The 18722-nt window shown below is 42.7% G+C and overlaps 1 protein-coding gene across 2 annotated transcripts in view; it reads left to right on the top strand.

Annotated features, from left to right (window-relative positions):
- pacs1b (phosphofurin acidic cluster sorting protein 1b) overlaps positions 1 to 18722 on the top strand; it is a 71041-nt gene that overhangs the window by 30319 nt on the left and 22000 nt on the right. For both annotated transcript variants that reach the window (XM_026162392.2, XM_026162391.2), the window contains exons 2-4: positions 13914 to 14001; positions 15138 to 15227; positions 17028 to 17153. In XM_026162392.2, the coding sequence (XP_026018177.1) occupies positions 13914 to 14001; positions 15138 to 15227; positions 17028 to 17153 (304 nt within the window). The remainder of the gene's footprint in view (positions 1 to 13913; positions 14002 to 15137; positions 15228 to 17027; positions 17154 to 18722) is intronic.

The raw sequence follows: 18722 nt of genomic DNA, 5'->3' as shown, positions 1-18722 counted from the left end.
AGCCAAGCGCTATTTTAAGACTGCTGTTAGTGAAAAACCAAATGCTTGTTATTTCTGCTGCCTGTAGAGTCCACGCAGTGAAATATGTTCTCTCTCTTTCCATTCATTCTCTATCTTCTGTCTCTTTTTGTTTACATTCTGTTCTGCGTCTGCGTATGTGTGCTCTGGATTTCATGCACAAGTTATTTTTAATGTCTTTTGTTCCTCTGCGTATATGTAGGACGTGTGTGCGTGTTTCTTTAGTGTATGAGAGTTGGCGATTATTGAAGACCTTGAGATCAAAACATACCCTTGTGAGGTTTTACAACACCTCCCACATTCACATGCTCAAAAACACACAGAAACACTTTCAAAGTCACATAGACAGGAGGCAAAGATCAAAGTCCATTTTTTTTCTGGCCTTTACCTTTGGATAACTGGTTTTGTTTTTTCCCTCCTCTATCTCCAGGGCCTTTTTTCTTTCTTTCTGTTTTTTTTAAGTGTGTGTTTGTCCACAAATCCATGTCCATAAATCAGCCAGCAGCAAAGTGACAGGGGATAAGAGGTGAAGGCTGATATGAAAGCAGAAGCCAGAGACATTTTTTTTTTAAATTGACTGGTTTATTTTTCCCAGTAAAGGCTACTTTTAACTACATCTCCCAGCACCTTTTCGCAAGACTCACATCAGGGCACTCAATGTTTAAGAAGTCTGAATTTTGACTCTTCAAAATTGTGAAATATCAGAGCTGTATCTGATTTTTAGGACCACATGAAAGTGCGCTGCTTCGGAATTAAAAAGAACACGGGCGATTTCATTTGTGCTGCTCGTGCTTTGATGGAAAATCAGATCTGAGCGACAAAAAAGATCAAGCTGAATGTGAAATCGGGTGTTTAACACAAAGCCGCTCTGATGAAATACTCTCATGTGATTGAGCTCTTAGCTATGCCCATAACATGTGTCATCAACTTCTCTTTCTGGTTTTGTGCCAGTAGTTGGTTTCTGTGGGTTTTTAAAGTGCTTTAAGCAGCTTTTGTGAACGATATGTTCTTTTTTTTTTCTTTGTCTTTTTTTTGAGGAAATGCCATGTTTTGGTGGTAATGTGAATGGCAGTTATTAGGAAAGGTGCGTTCAGGTGTTCCTGGGAGGTGGTGGGAAATTCAGAGTAACCACAGAAATGGGCGTGGCCCGCTGTAGCATCAGGCTGTTCTGTTTTTGTGCTTCCTTCTATGACATAACATATAATACACAGCCGTCAGAGTTCATAAATCACAGTCAGGTGACTGAGTGTTTTACACATATATATTAGTTTACTATGCTTCTTTAACCATCACTTTAATGATTTTATATGTAATTTTGCATACCATATAATGCTGCAGTGCTGCCAGGCATCACATGCCTAGATTTCTATTCATAGTCTTGATTTTGTTCATTACTTTTCACAAGATGCATCAGCTTGTTGCATTGTTTATGTATATCTATCTATTACTCTATAGTAACAGAGTAATAATATTAATCTTGTTTTATTAGCTCATCCAGCCAAAGGGCTGGTGAGCTGCTGCCAAGGTGAGGCGTCTGTCATCTATCCAAAAGATCCAGAGGAGCTACCACTGGATAATGAGTTTATATAATGACCAGTGATAGCACAGGTCATCTTTACACAGTAAGTCATTCTTGTACTACACAGGAAAACCTCAAGGATAGTTTCTTTTTTTTATTGACGAGGATTTTTGTGCTTAAACTCAGTTTTCAATCTCGAGTTTTCGATTAATCATCCCCAAATCCTCCTGATTGTGATGAAATCTCTGCTCTTAGAGATGATAGAAATATTCATCTGATCAATACACATCTCACTCTGTGTGTGTGTGTCTGTGTGTGTGTGTGTGTGTGCGTGTGTGTTGCACTGTGTTGAAAATGGGCATTTTGCCCTGCTGTGCGTCAAGGACAGACTAATCCATGTAACAGAATGATAATAAAGAAGAAGGGCACGACTCTTAGTCCCCCCCCCCCCCCCCCCCCCCCCAAACAGATCAGGCCCTGCCATCGATCACCATTACTGAGAGGTGGAGGCAACGCCACGTTACTTAAGAAAGTAGATTGGGCGTAGCAGTGAAAAGAGTGGAGTTGAGTTACAGTTATGCGAGCAAGGGAGAAGGAGAGCAGCTGTCCTTAAGTAGGAAGCAGGAAGAGGTGAGCTGTAGGAAGGGAGGAAGGATGAAGACCATTAAAGAATAGAAAATTAGCAGGAGAAGTCACATGGTCACACGGAAGGGAAGGGTTTAAAATAAAATGCTCGATGTGAAGGTCGGTGCAAGGGCGGCTCTTTTCTTTCTGCTGTGTGTACTTAGCATGTTATTTTCCTTGCGTGACACGGCAAGGTCACACCGCTCATGACTGACTGTCGTCAAGGAAACCATAGGTACCTTCCTCCTTAAAGAAGCAGACCTTTTATACCCACGCACGTTTAGACGCTCGCAGCCTCATGTGCCGAAGCCACATCCTGACATTAGTGAAATCCTCATTTGTGTGTATTGCTTTCATTTGTTGATAATGTTTTATTTCCCTTCAAGTTTATTTAATGTTGTCAGAATCACTTGCGGAAGTATCAGTTAATTGGTGTAATTAAATCTGGATGATGAGAAAAGCAGAACGTGGTTTGGTGTTTCACTTTTTAATGACCAACCCACTCCTGGGGCGCCGCTTTGTTATAGAGGATAAAGTACGTAATCTGGGACCGAAATGATGAGTCAGTTCCAGAAAATAATCTCATCGATAATTTGAGTCATTCTTCAAGCTGACATGTGTGGAAAGACAAACTCGAGAGTCTTTTTTTTGTAATATCGTAAATAGTTCCATAACACTGAGACGAGATGAGCCTCCAGCCATCCTTCCCAAGGAAAAATGATGCCTCTGAATGAGAGCACTAGGAAAGATAAAGTCTGTAAACCATGAATGTCACAATTAGGGTTGTCAAAAAAAATTTATACTCGGAGATACTAATCGATACTGGAAAAACCATTACTATCGGATCAGGTACTCGCTTGCAACAGTATCGATTGGAAGAGTGCCGTTTTCGCCTCCTCCAGCTGAGACACAACTTCACAGCCTCACTCACTAGCAGCTGAAAGAGCCGACGCTCACAACACTGAACAACACCGTATGACGGTCACTAAAGCTCCTGTTTCAACAACATTGACATGTTAAAGAATAATATGTAATAATATATAATTGTGGGATATGTGCCTATTGACTAAAGGCAATGGTGCTGTTGCATTATTTGATTTAATGTTATAAAAATGAATGTTATAAGCATGCATGTTATAAGCATGCATGTTATAACCAGGATGAAACCTCAGTTAACAAAAACAACCAAAAACCAAAAACCTATCAGATAACTGCAGGAGTTGGTAATATTCATCCCATGGGGGCCCTGCATATCAACAACGCCTCATGGAAATCATTTGTTTTGGATTAAACTGCCTTCCACAGTGCTACCCATGTCGATAGTGTTACTGAAAATGCCAAACATTTGCTGGTAAAAGCTCCATTAGTCAGAGTACTTCTTTTATTATTATGGGTTTTTTTTCCCCATTTTGATTATAATAACTTATTTTTTCACATGAAAAGGTGCTTTGTTTTGTTCTTTTCTAGTGCTGTTTGAAGTGTGAAGATATCCCCTTGGACTGAGTAGTAATGAGTGTAATTTTTTTTGTAATTATGCAGACGTGGAAGATTATTTAGCTAATTGGAAAATAGCTCATAACTGGCACATTAATCAGTTAAATGAGGCCTAAAATGACTTGAGGTAAGGCTTTTTTTTTTTCTTTCCTGGCCTAGCTTGCTTTTCGTTTTTCAAGTTTGATACTTTGTTTTGTGTGTGCGTCTGATAGACATGCTGTCTGTTTCTACAGAGACTGACCTTTACAGAATATCAGAGGTCAGTCTTCCCACAGACATTATCGAGCCGTTCTCTGCCTCCGTCAGAGCCCTCGTTTCATCCGCCCATGCCTTTTTCCCTAAACAAATGAACAAATATCTGCGACTGTGGGGAAAACACGAGGTGTTTTCAGTCAAAGGGGCATTAAACATTAATTTAGCTGCAGTGAGTCAGATGTGGAGGTCTTCTTCAGTTTGTCCCGTAGAACCAGAAAGAGTTTCTGTGATAAACCGATGCACTCACCTCATCGGTGAGGACATGCAAAACATAACGCGGGTTCACAACACAAAATAGCAGAAACACCCAAAGAAAAGTTTCTGGAGAGAACTGATAAACTAAAGATGCATCAGATCAGGTTTTCTTTTTTCAGGTTATCACATATTTCTATTGAAAAAAAAAATTGAAAAAACAACAGTCTGTATGATATTCACAACTTTCCCTGGAAATTAGTTAATTATGCAGCAGCTCAATTAAGAGCCTGCATGCTCGCTTATTGTTTTTCCTGCAGATTTCAACCACACCATGCAGATCAGCAGTTTTCAGAAAGCCGTAAATGTTCAAGCTGAAATTTGCATCACAGCCGAGGAAGCTTTAGCTGCTGTGGAGACTGTTTTGATACGCTTGAAGGCAAAGAAGTGAAGCTTTTTACACCCAAATGAAGTCACCCAGTACATTTTGCCTACTTAATTTCATTTACAGAATGTGAAAATGTGTGAAACTCCCTCCCCTCCAAACAAAAGTATAAATATTCACTCAATTTTGGAGCTAGCATCAAATCACCATTCATGGAACTGCAGGTTTTATTGCCACTGACCTTTTTAGATGAAGGAAAAACTAACTTTGAACAGGACAAAGTTGCACATCCTGAACATACAGCCGGCTGGTCTGTGTGGAGTTCCTTGGGTTTCCTCTGGGTACTCCATCAATGTCAGCTTAGCTGATGTGAGTGCACTGGGGGAATCCCCCTCACAAAAACTGATGTTTGAATATATGTACCGGTATGTGAAATTAAACACTGTGCTTTGAGCACTCCTGCTTTAAAAACACATAGTTCTGTAACCCATAGGTTTGTAACGGGACTTGGGTGCCTGGCTTGCTTTTTGTTGCCATCTTTTCTGCTGTTTTAAGGCTGAAAAAATGTTGCTGATAACAAGAAAAGTCAAGTCAAAATGTAATCCTGTGCACGCCCACCCTCCTTTTCTTTAGAACCACTTGTGTTAGAGAAGTGAAACTCGTGCGTTACAGGAAAAATGTGTTGGCACATGTTTTACAAGCAAAGTTGGAGGTTTTCCTGATAGATTTGTTTTTTTGGAGCTGGCAGCAATTGAAGGAAGTGCAGCTTGAGGCACTTCCACATCAGGTTTTACATTTGCAGGGCTGAGGCTTGTTCGATGGTGCTGTTGAAGCCAGCAGACAAATTTGTACACGTTTGTGTGTCTGTGTTGCTTTTTTTTTTTTTTTTTTAAATATTGATTATTATGCAATATGATGGATATTATAAGGTTAAAGTGGCTCCTTTTGATCTTGCATTCTTGAGTTAATGCATTGTTTTATTAAACTGATAAGAGGCTGTGGTGGGGCGTGGTTTGCGGTGCCGTGCGGACGCACCTGCACGGCATCCGCAATCACGCCCACCGTGTTAAAACACGGGGACTCAGGGGTTGGTGGGTGTGTGGTGTGACGTGAATTAAAATAAAGTTGGTTCTGAACATTGCTCCGTGGTCCTGCCGTGCCTTATTCACGCCACAGAGGCAGTGTTGGCTTCAAGATGTAGAGGGAGCAGAAGTGGCATTACTTGACCCCTACTTGTACTTTACTGTTAGGACTCACACAGGTGGGGCGGGAAGCACTGGATGACACAATCAGGAAGTTTAGACAAACCACAGAGACACTTTTCACAAATTACTACACAGTTGGCGTGGCGACGGTCACGCCCAGTCAGAGCTCCATGGAGCTTCTCTATTTCCAGCTGTTTAAGGCTTAGATTGACATACAGGATTTTTGTTATTGTCAACAAAAACCACAAAACTCACCGAATTGGTCCTAAACACGTGTGTGTGTGTGTGTGTGTGTGTGTGTGTGTGTGTGTATATACACTGCTGTGAATTCACGTTTGAACAGTTGATCCAACATCATCAAAACTTAAAGCAGATGCATTTTCTTCTGCTTCCACAACAACAGTATGTCAGAGGCGACGTTTCTCCTCAGCTCATTCCAAAAGTCTGGAAACCAAATATCATACCAAATATGTGTAGTGCTGTAAAAAGGTATTTACACCCTTCTGGCTTTCTTATTTTCAGATAATCAAAAACATTTTAATATTGGACATAAACAGCGTGAGTAAAGACAAAATGCAGTTTTTGTACTGCTGAAGTTCAGCTTACCAAAAATCTGTTTAATCGCAGTTTAAATTTATATAAAAGAAGAAGAAGGGGACAAATACTTTTCACAGCAGAGTAACAATCAGTTTGGAGCAAAGAGATTTACATCTTTGTGGAAAGAAATCATAATCCTGGCGTAGTTCGACTCTCTAAGAGACAAATTCGTTTCTTGTCTTTTCCATTATGCATCTCAGCCCATAATTCTATCCCAGCTGTTAAGCAACAGAAGCAGGTTTGTAATTATTTGGGGATGAAAGATGAAGCCGTGCTCCCTTTTTCGGGTGTGTGAGTGTAGACGCCGCTCTCTCCGTTTCCATCACATGCCGATTTATTTTTCTTTCAGTCATGCTCTGCTCGAGTCTGTTCCTTTGTTCGGGTTGATGATAACGGGCAGTGACTTTTAAAGTGTAGTGACAAGCTGTCGAGGAGCCAGGGCAGGAGTGAGAGGTGAACCACAGAGGAAGTGCTGGTGGCGGGCGGACTGTTTTGACCTTTACCATGTGATTCCCCTCGCCGACTATGGTTACTGGTCCGATCACCGTGGCAGTGAAGGCTGGTGCAGCATTTTCTTTAATCCTGTAGGGGATTTACAGTAGTTAAACAACAGCATAAATAACAGTGGAAAAGAATAAAACTTGGTGTCTACGCGATGCTTTAATGGAAAACTCGTGTTTCAGACTGTGCAGAAATCCCAGCGCTCCTCGCATCCATTTACAGAGCAACAAGTAAAGTAGTAAGTTCCTCTCGAGGGAAATCTGAATTCTTGAAGCTGTTATATAACACAAGCAATAAAGCACTGAACTAGTTTTTGTGGTGAACCAATTACTGCAGTAAATTAAAAGTTACTGTGTGGATTCTTAACATTTCTGTAGCCTTGACTCTGGTGTCGTAGATGATTTACAGGCTGCTCTGCTTTTAGTTAGATGGAAATATAAGAGGGAAAATGTAGAAAATAGCAGTTAGCAAAGCTATTTCTTATATATTACCATGCCAAGTAGATATATGCTAATGCTAATTATTTATGTGAAGCTGTGCAGGTTAATGGTAAATGGAATAGTTCTTATATAGAGCTTTTCTACTCTGAGCACTCAGACTGCTTTTGTACAACTTGCCTCATTCACCCATTCATACAAGCACTTTTTTCCATGCTTTTCCAATGTAGGCGCTTTCTGTCTATCATTTAAACCCTGATCGATGCATCAGAGAGCAACTTGGTGTTAGCATCTTGCCCAAGGATATTTGGCATGCAGGACTGAAGCAGGCGCTTTGACTGCAGCGTGTTTGCTATCTGTCTGCATTCATAAATTAGATGGGTATTCTTTGTAAACCTTTACCATTCTGTCCTGGGAGTGACAGAGAGGGTCTGGGATTGTTTGGAGACCAGTTGTTTCCCACTATGTGACCAATGCAGTCGCTTTGGTATCGATTGTGATCGCCCAGCTAAACCTCTGGCTAACCAGTTGGTTGCCACAACATCTACTGCAGAGATGGTGATGTATTAGTTGCTAGCCGATTGCAGACTTGTTTGCAAACAACTCACCAACTACTCTTGGAGAAACTTAGCGTGTTGCAAACCGCAAACAGAAAATGTTTGCGTTGAAAGTAAAAGTCGTGCCTTACCGCTCAAATTGAACGGTTGTCCGTTTCCTGTTTGCGTTGCACTTTTTCTGATTTAATTGCCATTTGGCAGGTGTTTGCAGACAAATTGGTGTCATCCTTCAAAAGTTGTCACCTGCTAGCAAACAAAGCAGTTGCAAAGAGGTTGCCGCTATCACCATATCCTTCTCTGTGACCAGATTTCACCCATTAAGTTCCAGCAGCTTGCAGCCGGTTGGTTAATACACCTTTTTCCCTAGCAACCGGTCTCTACACCATGTGACTGAGACCTTTGATGACCAGATTATTTTACTTTCACCCAGGCAAAATTCTTCTAAATGTCAACATTTGGCATTTAATATTTAAAACCAAACTATGGAGAGGGTGAGATGGAGGCAGATGATCTGCGGGGGCGACCCATCAAAGGGAGCAACGGAAGAAGAAGATTTGAAACCAAACTCTGGGGCTTTTTGGAAAATAAGCGATAAAATAATTGTGAGAAAGTCATACTGGAGCAGTTCTAAGTGTTGGGTGGTTGCTTGTAGTAACCTTTTAACAGTTTTTTCTTGCTGATTTGTGTGTTTGCAGTTTGTTTTTCTCTCTGTGTATATCTGTGCGTCTCCCTCATCCACTTTCTACCCACACCTCCCTTCGCCCCAGGTGCTTCAGCCCCATCTCCGATCGACCACTGGCACCCGGCCTCTTCTGCTCCCTCTCCACCTCGATTCATTCCACTCAGATCCAGCAGGTGTAAGCAGAAGTCTTAGCTGGCCTTTTCTATCGGAGATAAAAATTGATCGTTTTTTATTCATAGCTTTAGCCTCTCCTGGCTGCTTTGATCGTGAAACTAGAAAACCTCTGCGTTCAGAAAAGGCTCTCTGTGTTTGTCGCTGACTTTCTTTCTTTCTTTTTCCAGTGGTTGCATCAGCAGTCGGGGGCCACTTGTCAATTTCGGTGGTTGGGTAGGGAGCACTTAAAGAAAGATGAAAGGCGAGTAAGTGGGGTGGATTTAGGAGAAGGCCCAGGTGAGACGAGAGAGAGCTGAGGGAGAAATGCGGAGCAATTTTCCTGTCCTCGCCCTCCGCCTTTTTAGTGTGACATCAAAAGAGGCTCTTGTCTATGTTTTGGGTAACAGCGCGGCTCTTTAGATGTGACCTCTGTCCTCTCTGGGCGATTGATCGGTGCAGGGTGTGGCGAATATTTACATAACTGACCGTTTAAACTATCTTGCTCTCCATCCGCTGCTTTTAAATATCGCCCTAGAAAAGAAAAGATGTTTTGTTTTTCCATTTGCGATGTCAGACAGTTCATCTCTCGGCGCACATTTTGCCAGCCTCTGTCATCCCCACTCCTCTGTTCTCTCTGGTGATGTCTCCCTCAATTTTCATGCCTCAGCCTCGCTTCCTTTCTCCTCTCCCTTTTGTGCCTGCCTGCTTTTTGTTTCCTCCTCCTCCTCTGTATTCACGGCTGTTTCCACATCTCTGTTTGTTATTTGTCATTTGCGTCTTTTCCTCTTCCTCCCTCTTGTCTGTTGTTGTCCTGTCTTTTCCTGTATATAATTTATTGGCACAATGCATTTGTGTCTTTTTCTCTTTGTGTGTCCTTTGCTTTTGTTTTTTGTTTGGTTTTTAGCTTCCATGTTTCTTCTTGATTTCCTCCAGGTTGCTCTGTCAGGTTTATTCTAGCGGTTTACTTTCTGTCCCTTAAGCCCTGGAGATGAATTATTGAACAGACTGACCCCCGGGTGCTATTGGGGAGGTGTGTGTGTGTGTGTGTGTATTTGTACTTGTTTAGACGCCTTTGTGGGGACCAAAAAAAAACCCCAAAATGTGTTTTTTTGGTCAGGGTTAAAGTTAGGTTATGGTTGGGTTTAGGCTACGCGTTAAGGGTTAAGCATACATTTTTGATGGTTAGGGTAAGCGGCTAGGAATAGCATTATGTCAATTAGATGTCCTCACTAAGATATCAAAACGAGAATGTGTGTGTGTGTGTGTCTTTTCAGTGATTCGGTTTCAGGTCTTTAAATGCTCCTGGTCTTGTATGTCCCTTTGTGTTTTTGAACACTGGCATTTTGAGTATTTCTTCTAAGTGTCAGGAAACCTGAGGCCAATCTCTCGTTTCTTAGCTGTTTTTTTTTTTCAGATGGAAGACATCCGGCAGGATTTTTGTTTTTTGTCGTTGTTTATGTGTGCTGACGTAAGTGTTGGTGTCATTTGAATGGGACATTTTTAACTTTGACAAAAATAGCAATCCATTTTCATCGTGGGCTGGAGTATTTTGTTTTTTAACAGCCTGCCAACAGATAAAGCAGAACCGCGCTCAACGCCTCTTCTAAAGTCCTGTTTTATTTTTGCTGTGTTTTATGGCCCTGATGAGAGGGACAGGGTGAACGGAGAGGAGACAGGAAGTGACAAATTACCACAAGCTGGCTTTTAGGCCATAATACAGACATGTATGTGGTCCACAACAAAGTGTGACTGATGCTGGATTTTGGCTGTCAGTGCTCAAACCTCCTCTGTATATATCAGCAGACAATAAGCAACCAGCAGAACTCCCATCCAAACGCAGTGCACATTATAGCTGGGGACTTCAACCATGCTGATTTAAGGTCAGTATTCCCCAGATTTGAACAGCATATTAAATGTGCAACGAGGGGGAAAAACACATTGGATAAAGCCTACAGCAACATCCAAAAAGGCTACAGAGCAACCCCTCTACCACATCTAGGTTTGTCAGACCACATGTCCATGCTGTTGATCCCTGCATACACTCCCATTAGGAGAAGAGCCCCCCCAGTCACAAAAACTGTGAAAACCTGGCCAGAAGGTGCATCACATCAGCTGCAGGACTGTTTTGAAAACACGGACTGGAGCGTGTTCGAACATCAGGACCTTGAAGAGCACACAACATCAGTGCTCTCATATATTAACTTCTGTGTCAACAGTGTCACTGTGGACAAACGTCTCCGGGTGTATTCCAACCAGAAACCCTGGATGACTAAAGAGGTCCAGGTCCTGCTGAAGCAACGTGACGCCGCTTTTAGATCCGGTGATGGTATGCAGTACAGTGCAGCCAGATCTCAGTTGAAAAGAGGCATCAGAGAGGCCAAGGCAGCGTACAAGAGAAGGATCGAAGACCACTTCACCACCAACAACTCACGACAGGTATGGCAGGGAGTTCAGCACTTAACCAACTACAAACCTGGCAATACCACGTTGACTGAGGGTAACGCGGAGCTTGCAGAGGAGCTGAACCACTTCTTCGCACGCTTTGAGGTGAAGGGACCAGAGGCAGCAGCAGCAAAAACATCGGACAGCAGCAGCCCAAGCCTCATAGTGCAGGAATATGAGGTGAGGCGCACACTGAGGGCAGTGAACCCCAGGAAGGCCACCGGACCAGATGGGGTAACCGCAAAGGTCCTAAAAGAGTGTGCAGACCAGCTGGCTGGGGTCTTCACTAAGATCTTCAACACTTCACTGTCCCAGTCCTGCATCCCGCCGTGCCTAAAGTCAGCCACAATTGTCCCACTGCCAAAGCGTACTAACATTAGCAGCCTCAACGACTACCGACCAGTTGCTCTAACACCTGTTATAATGAAGTGCTTTGAGAAACTGGTCCGACGTCACATCATGTCCTGCCTGCCACCCACACTCGACCCGCTCCAGTTTGTATACAGAGCTAACAGATCAACTGAAGATGCCATTGCTACAACGCTCCACACCACCATCTCTCACCTGGAAGTGCAGGGCCGTTACGCCAGGCTGCTCTTTGTTGACTTTAGCTCTGCTTTCAATACGATACTCCCGGACAGACTAATAGATAAACTGCTGGAAATTGGACTTCCTTCCACCACCTGCCGCTGGATCAGAGACTTCCTCTCAGACCGTGTACAGAAAGTTAGAGTGGGGCCTCATCTTTCCTCAGCCCTCAGCCTCAACACCGGCTCTCCACAAGGCTGTGTACTGAGTCCCCTACTGTACACTCTGTACACACATGACTGTGTTAGTTCCCACCCAGACAACACAGTCATCAAGTTTGCAGATGATACCACTGTGGTGGGGCTCATCTCAGGGGGAGATGAGACTGCATACAGAGCTGAAGTTCAGAGGCTGTCAGATTGGTGTGCAGACAACAACCTGGACCTCAATACCACCAAAACAAAAGAACTGGTAGTTGACTTCAGAAGGAGGAAGTCCGAGCTGCAGCCTGTCAGCATCAACGGGGAGTGCGTGGAAAGGGTCTCCAGTTTCAAGTTTCTGGGTGTGCACATAGACACAGACCTCCAATGGAGCTCTAACACCTCTGCGGTCTTAAAGAAGGCCCAACAGCGTCTCCACTTTCTGAGAATCCTCAGAAAAATGGACCTGAAGAAGGAGCTGCTGACCGTCTTCTACCGCTGCTCCATTGAAAGTGTGCTGACATATTGCATCGGTGTGTGGTTCTCCAGCTGCACCACAGCACACAGAAAGGCACTCCAGAGGGTCATCAACATGGCCCAAAAAATCATTGGACATCCTCTTCCCTCCCTGAAGGACCTGTACAGCACTCGCTGTCTCAAGAGGGCACGCAGCATCCTACGGGACTGCACACACCCAGGACACCGGGTGTTTAAGCTGCTGCCGTCTGGCAGGAGGTTCAGGCTGCTGAGGTCCCGAACAAATAGACTCAAGGACAGCTTTTACAACAGGGCAATAGCCCTGATCAATGTAAATAGCTGACCTGACTGGATACCTCCCTGGACTTTTTAGGGGGAGGTAACAATGTTTAAAACAATAACAATAATATTTATATTTATAACAAGGTGCAATAATAATTAATGTGCAATAATAACAGTGTGCAATACACATACACTTATTCTTCTTTTTTATACTAAGTTAATATACTGTGTTGTGTTGTTTGTTACGTTGTGATGTGTCATATCGTGTCGTGTTGTGTTATATGTAGTGCCGACGTAGGACAGTTTTTCCAATTTCATTGTACTACTGTACTATGTATGACTGTGCAATGACAATAAAGAGTTATCTTATCTTATCTTATCTTATCTGATACTGTTTCTCTAGTGAATATACACAGTTGACTCCCAGCTGCATGTGCTGCAGACAGTGTTGTGCATACGCCTCGACAAACTGTGCAATGACATCATTTTTAAGCAGATATGCGTGAATAATAATAATCGTGTGTTATAGCTCACTTACAGCCAACTTCAGTTTCATACTTGTTTGATTTAATAGACTGTATATAAAAGATGGTCAGAACCACAACAAAATTAAGGATGCTGCATTCTTATTGGCTAGCAGCTTTCGATAAATGGGTCGTTAGCCAGAAAGAGTGCCCCCTTTTATAATCGTATCTGAGTCTAACAGGGACAATGGTTTACTGTAAAGCTCTATACAGACTATTACATTTATCTGGATTGGCTAGAATATCAACCCTGATTAAAGATACCTGGTGTTAGCTAGCTCTCAGTTCAAAGTGGCTAACACTCAGTGACTTTGTCAGGTCAAATATTTCTTCTTTTCTGTCCATAAGAGAACTTTAATAAGAGTACTTTGGTGTAATTCTAATATTTTCCCCTAATCATCGCTTCAAGCTTGTAACTTATTGTGCAGAGGAAGTTGATTTGTTTGTGCTGCAGACAAATTGCCTCAGTTTTTTGTTTTGCAAATTTTTTTTGCTCATTTCCTTTTATTTTTTAACTCTTTGCTCTATATTAAGCTTTTTGGGGTGAATTGAAGTTTAAATGTTCCTAGGCTGAAATAATCTCATCGACAGTAAACGCGGACAGATAAGTAGCTGGCAAAAATATCTTCACGTGCAAATGTGAGCACTGAGGCGTTCAGTTAAAGTTTTTCCAGACAGCTTCTGAACACTCCCGATCCCAGAGACTCAGTTCGCAGCACAAGCAAAGTGATCAACAGGTCATCAGACATCCATCTGTTCCCTGCACAGCTCAGGGAGCAGCAGTGCGAGGGCGCTGGATATCGAATCTAATTTTAGTGTCGTTGTGTGTGGTTTCCTGCAGGCTTTTCAATCTGACCCTGAAGAAGCTGATCATGCTGAAGGAGCTGGATAAGGACCTCACCTCAGTCGTCATCGCGGTCAAACTGCAGGTACGAGACGTCTCCAGAAGCACGAGGTGAAACGCACCTGCTGTACACGGAGGCTGGAGTTTTATGGAGGCATTATTTTAGAAATGCATCAAAAGAAAAAGTTTCTGCAAACAGAATAAAACAACTTTAAAGATTACACATACAGATCCCTGTGAACAGTCTATGAGCGATAACTGAGTAATAACCAAAACAGAATTAGATGATGGGCACTAAAATCATACCTCGAAGCTCAGTTCCAGGAAACAAAATCAATTTTTTTAAAGTCTGACTGAACTTTCCTAGAAATGAAATCCTCCCCAAGGTTACATCCTGTTATGTCAAAGTCTGCTTGAGTTGAACATTTATCTTTATCTTTAATCATTAAATGACATTATAGGATTCAAAGATTTCCACTTTCAACTATGCTTAACGAGCAGACGATGAAAAACGAACCAACTCCCCACCTGGGGAAAAACCCGAAAGACTCAGCCTTTGTTGCCCCGTTTGGCTTTTCTGTAAAGCCGTTTATTGTTTTGCTGAGTCGGTTTCATTGGACGCAGACACGCTTCCTCCTCGTTGTTTTGCAGCCAAGCTGCTTTCTGAAATGCCTCATTAGCCGGGTGCTTTTCTCTTAGAACTGGCAGAAGGAGCAGCGCTGCCAAATCCCACTTTTTCTGACCATTGGAGAGCTTTTTGGCAGCGCAGGCGGCCAAGTTAGTTAAAGTTAGCACAGAATACTTCAAAAATACTGCATTTTGTCACATTTTGTTGTCATTTCTCTCTCTAATGCCAGGGCTCCACTCCAAACTTCTACTCGCTGGCTCGTTTTCAGTCTTGATTGCTATCGTCTTGTTTTCTAAGTAAACCATTAAATTCTCTGCTGCTCTCTCACATAAGGCTCTTTAAGCTGGTTTAATTCTTTTTCCATGCGGCTGCCGCTCGCTCAGTCTTCCAGCCCTGCTTTCTCCTATCAGGCATTTCTCCTTACTCACCTCCTCCTCCGGCTGTGCATGGCTGATGATAATGATGAGTCTGTTGTTTTGAGTCTGCTGGGGTTAGCTAGGGCACGCTAATAGAAATCTTTCTCTTTTTTTCTTGCTTGCTTTCTTTACTTTCACCGTTTCTTCTGTAGTCATCAGTCTGTGTCTCGTCTTCAGGGCTCCAAGCGGATCCTGCGCTCCAATGAGATCTTGCTGTCCTCAGCAGGACTGACGGAGACCGATCTGCAGCTCACCTTCTCCCTCCAGGTACGAACAAAGGTTCAGCGAGATCAGGGACCCATCAATCACAGCCAAACAATAACTTTCTGGTTTTACAGAAAACATAGAAACAACAATAACACAAAAAATTGAATCTCTAGCTTCAGAAATGCAAAAGTCTTGAGCCAACCGTCATTTTTTTTATATTTTACCGAGGAGCCTTCTTGTAATTTTTTCATAGTGGTTTGGATCAAATGTTCCCCAGGCCGTCTGAAGGTCTCTGTGTTTGTTTGACAATGGCTGATTTTCATTTTCACTCCAGCCTTTGTACCCGATCCTTTTCACAGCAATATTTATTTGGCGCCGAAATCAAGAGATGAACCAGTGTTGTGTCTACATGTGACAGACAACTTAGCAAATAACCAATTTTAAGTTCTCTAAGTGAAAATCAGTGGTAACAGGTCTGATAGAGTCATTAATCCAAAATTCATATTTTAAATTTTGTGTCCAGAAAAGGTCAGAACTCATAACAGTGAGTGTCTGCAGCCATCTGTAAAACATGGCTCCGTCATGGTTTGGGCTGCATTTCAGACAGTGATGTTGCGGGTCTTGTCAAAATTGGGGAATTATGAACGCAGAAATGTACAGTCATGTTTTGATCTGCCATGCAATACCATCTGTACAGTGTCTGAGTGAAATTGGCTTCAGTTTTCAGTGTAGCAATAATTCACGAAGCACTGCCAGTACAGTGAAAGCACACCTGGATAGAAAAACACACAATGAAGCACTATCAGTCATGGATTGGGCTCCCCAGAGCAGTGTGGGATCATCTTGACAGAGAACAGAACAAAAGGCAGAAACATCCAAAGAAGCTTTGAATGTCCTTCAATAAACCTGGAGAACTATTCCTGAAGTCTACTTAAAGAAATGGGAAGAAAGCTTCCTCAGAGAGTTCAGGCTGTGATGAAGAGTAAAGGTGGTCGTACCAAATATTGACTTTCAAGCTCATCAGAATTGTGCAAACTCAGTTTTTGCCTTATATACTCCATTATGTATGTTTTTACACGCCTCAGTAAACTGTTGCACCTATTTCCAATTTTATTAGCAAAACATAAAGAAATGTGGAGTGGCTTAAGACTTTTGCACAGTACTGTATCTTTACAAACCTGGAAAACTTTGGCGTTGCTAGATGAGGGAAGATCAGGGAAGCGGATCCTTTAGCTCTGACGCGTTTGCACCTGTGATATTAAAACAGTTTGGGATAGTTTGGAAAAGTCTACACAAAGCTGCAGAAGTGTCGCCTGCAACTCTCCATACAGCAACAATACGGAGTGCATTAAGGCAGAGCGTGGTTAATGTAGTTCCCAGCGAGGTTTTCTTGTGCTCTAAATCATGCTTTCCGATTTCCATGACTCTAAAACGCTGCTAAAAGGTCAGGGAGTTTCTCTCTCTGGAGCTTGCCGAGTGCACCGAGCCAGGCATTATACATTATACATTAAACTTCCTACAGCAGCAGCGCTGCGGAGAGGAAGCTTATTAAAATCGAGCCACCGGAGTCGTTTCACGGCTTTAAACATTGTTACAGGAGCGAGTTTGGTTCCATTTATAGTGCAGCTGCTGAGATCGTTAATGATGGGTTATGTCATAGTTGGGCTCAGACTAAGTAGTTTGACACCTGGGGATGCTGAGCGAGGTCAGTGTGTGTGAGGGGACTTATACAAGAAGCCGTTTGGATCAGTCTAATTATCAAGTCCTGAGAAATAAACATTATTTATTGAAACATCTGAATTCATTCAGGAAATAAGTGTTGTGTTGTGTGTGTGTGTGTGTGTGTGTTTCTACCTGCAGTATCCACATTTCTTAAAGAGAGATGCCAACAAGCTTCAGATCATGCTGCAGAGGCGCAAGCGATACAAGAACAGGACCATCCTGGGCTACAAGACCCTGGCTTTGGGTCTAATCAACATGGCCGAGGTAACGTAAACCTGCAGAGGTGATTTATTCTGTTTTTCTTAACCTTTAAATCTGATCACTTTCCTCTTCAGCTTCTTCCTCCTTGATTATTCCTGACGTTTCCTCAAATGCCTTAAATGTGCTGCATTTATTGCATGTAGAATAAACCTGTGAAAATGGGACATTTGAGCTACATTCAATACGTCTCCCGTTGGCCTTTTTTTTTATCTTTCTAAATGTGTTTTTCTAAATTAGGTTTAGCTTCTTTGAATAGCAATGTGCATTTATTTAAACCCATAAATAAACCCTCAGCGTTTCTTTACTGGAAGCAGTGCTGCAGCTTTTTGTTGAAACATTTATAGATGATTCATCGGCGAGTGATGGAAAATAATGTTTAGCCCGAAGCTCTTATAGGAGACATCTGTGCCAGCTGACCTTGTTCGCGGCACTTTTGCACAGTTGTAGTGCTCTCCAAACAAAAGACTGTGACGAGTCAAAACTAGAGCGAACAATTTCTGGAGAAAAGGCAGCGGGATCGTTTCTATTGTCAGAGTTTGACTGCTGCTAGCTGCTTGCAAACAATTGGAGGTAAATAAGAGGACAAAGGGAGCTGAATGGAGACAGATAATTTAAGATGTGGAAGGAGGGAGAGTCTTAATGATTGTTCGGACGTTTGTGTGAGAGAGAAAGAGGCAGAGAAAAGCAGCGTTTGTGTTGTGTTTTTGTCCACAAAAGCTCTATTTTAGGCAGAGTGTTATGATTACAGGAGAGCGAGAAAATGTATCTTAAGTATCCAACACGTAGGGAAGGGGGCAATTAAATCCACCAATCAGTGATCATTTGAAATCACTTCTTACCAGCTTCCAAACATGTCGGTTAAACATCCATACATCTGTTTTCTTCCATTTATCTAATTCAGGGATGTACCACCATACTACCGCTGCCAAAGGGTAAGAGGCGGGGTACAACCTGGGCAGGTCGCCAGTCTGTCGCAGACCATTCACACTTACATTCACACCTACAGGCAATTTAGAGTCACCAATTAAGCTAACCCCACTAACGGTGCTAACCACTGCACCACCGTGCTGCCACATATCTTGATATCATTAAATTCTATCATTCTTGATTTATGGCCAAATTTCCAATTGTCTTTAAGTCCAGCTGAACGTTTCTGAAAAAACAGACGAAATCCTCTGACAGTGTTCAAGATTGAGCTCGTTCCCAAAAATGTAGAAAATTCAAAGTGAAACGCCGACTGTGAGACGGCCGCGCGTCCTCTCAGCAGCGGTTACATTTCTCTGCGGTCTTCAAAGAGGTGAAGCGCAGAGTTGCGACTTTGCAGAATCTCGTGTTTGTGTCAGCATTGCAGGGAAATGAGTATCAGGCAGGTGAGCGATTGCACTTTGCTTTAACAGACGTGTGGCTATAGTATTATTATTTATTCTTACATTTCCAGCACTGGGCGCCTCTGAGGCAGCAGATGGAGGTTAAGCTGCATGTTTGAGGGTGCGTCAGCTGCGAGCTGTTGAGTCAGTGGAGTCTCATCCTTTGCAGCCAGACAAAAGTCCCAGCTGATCTGAGCTGTTGACC

The sequence above is a fragment of the Astatotilapia calliptera genome, chromosome 3 (genome assembly GCF_964374335.1).
Source record: "Astatotilapia calliptera chromosome 3, fAstCal68.1, whole genome shotgun sequence".
In the NCBI taxonomy this organism is placed as follows: Eukaryota; Metazoa; Chordata; class Actinopteri; order Cichliformes; family Cichlidae; genus Astatotilapia; species Astatotilapia calliptera.
The sequence above is the reverse complement of the archived record's forward strand: the minus strand, read 5'-3'. Positions and strand labels throughout refer to the sequence as shown.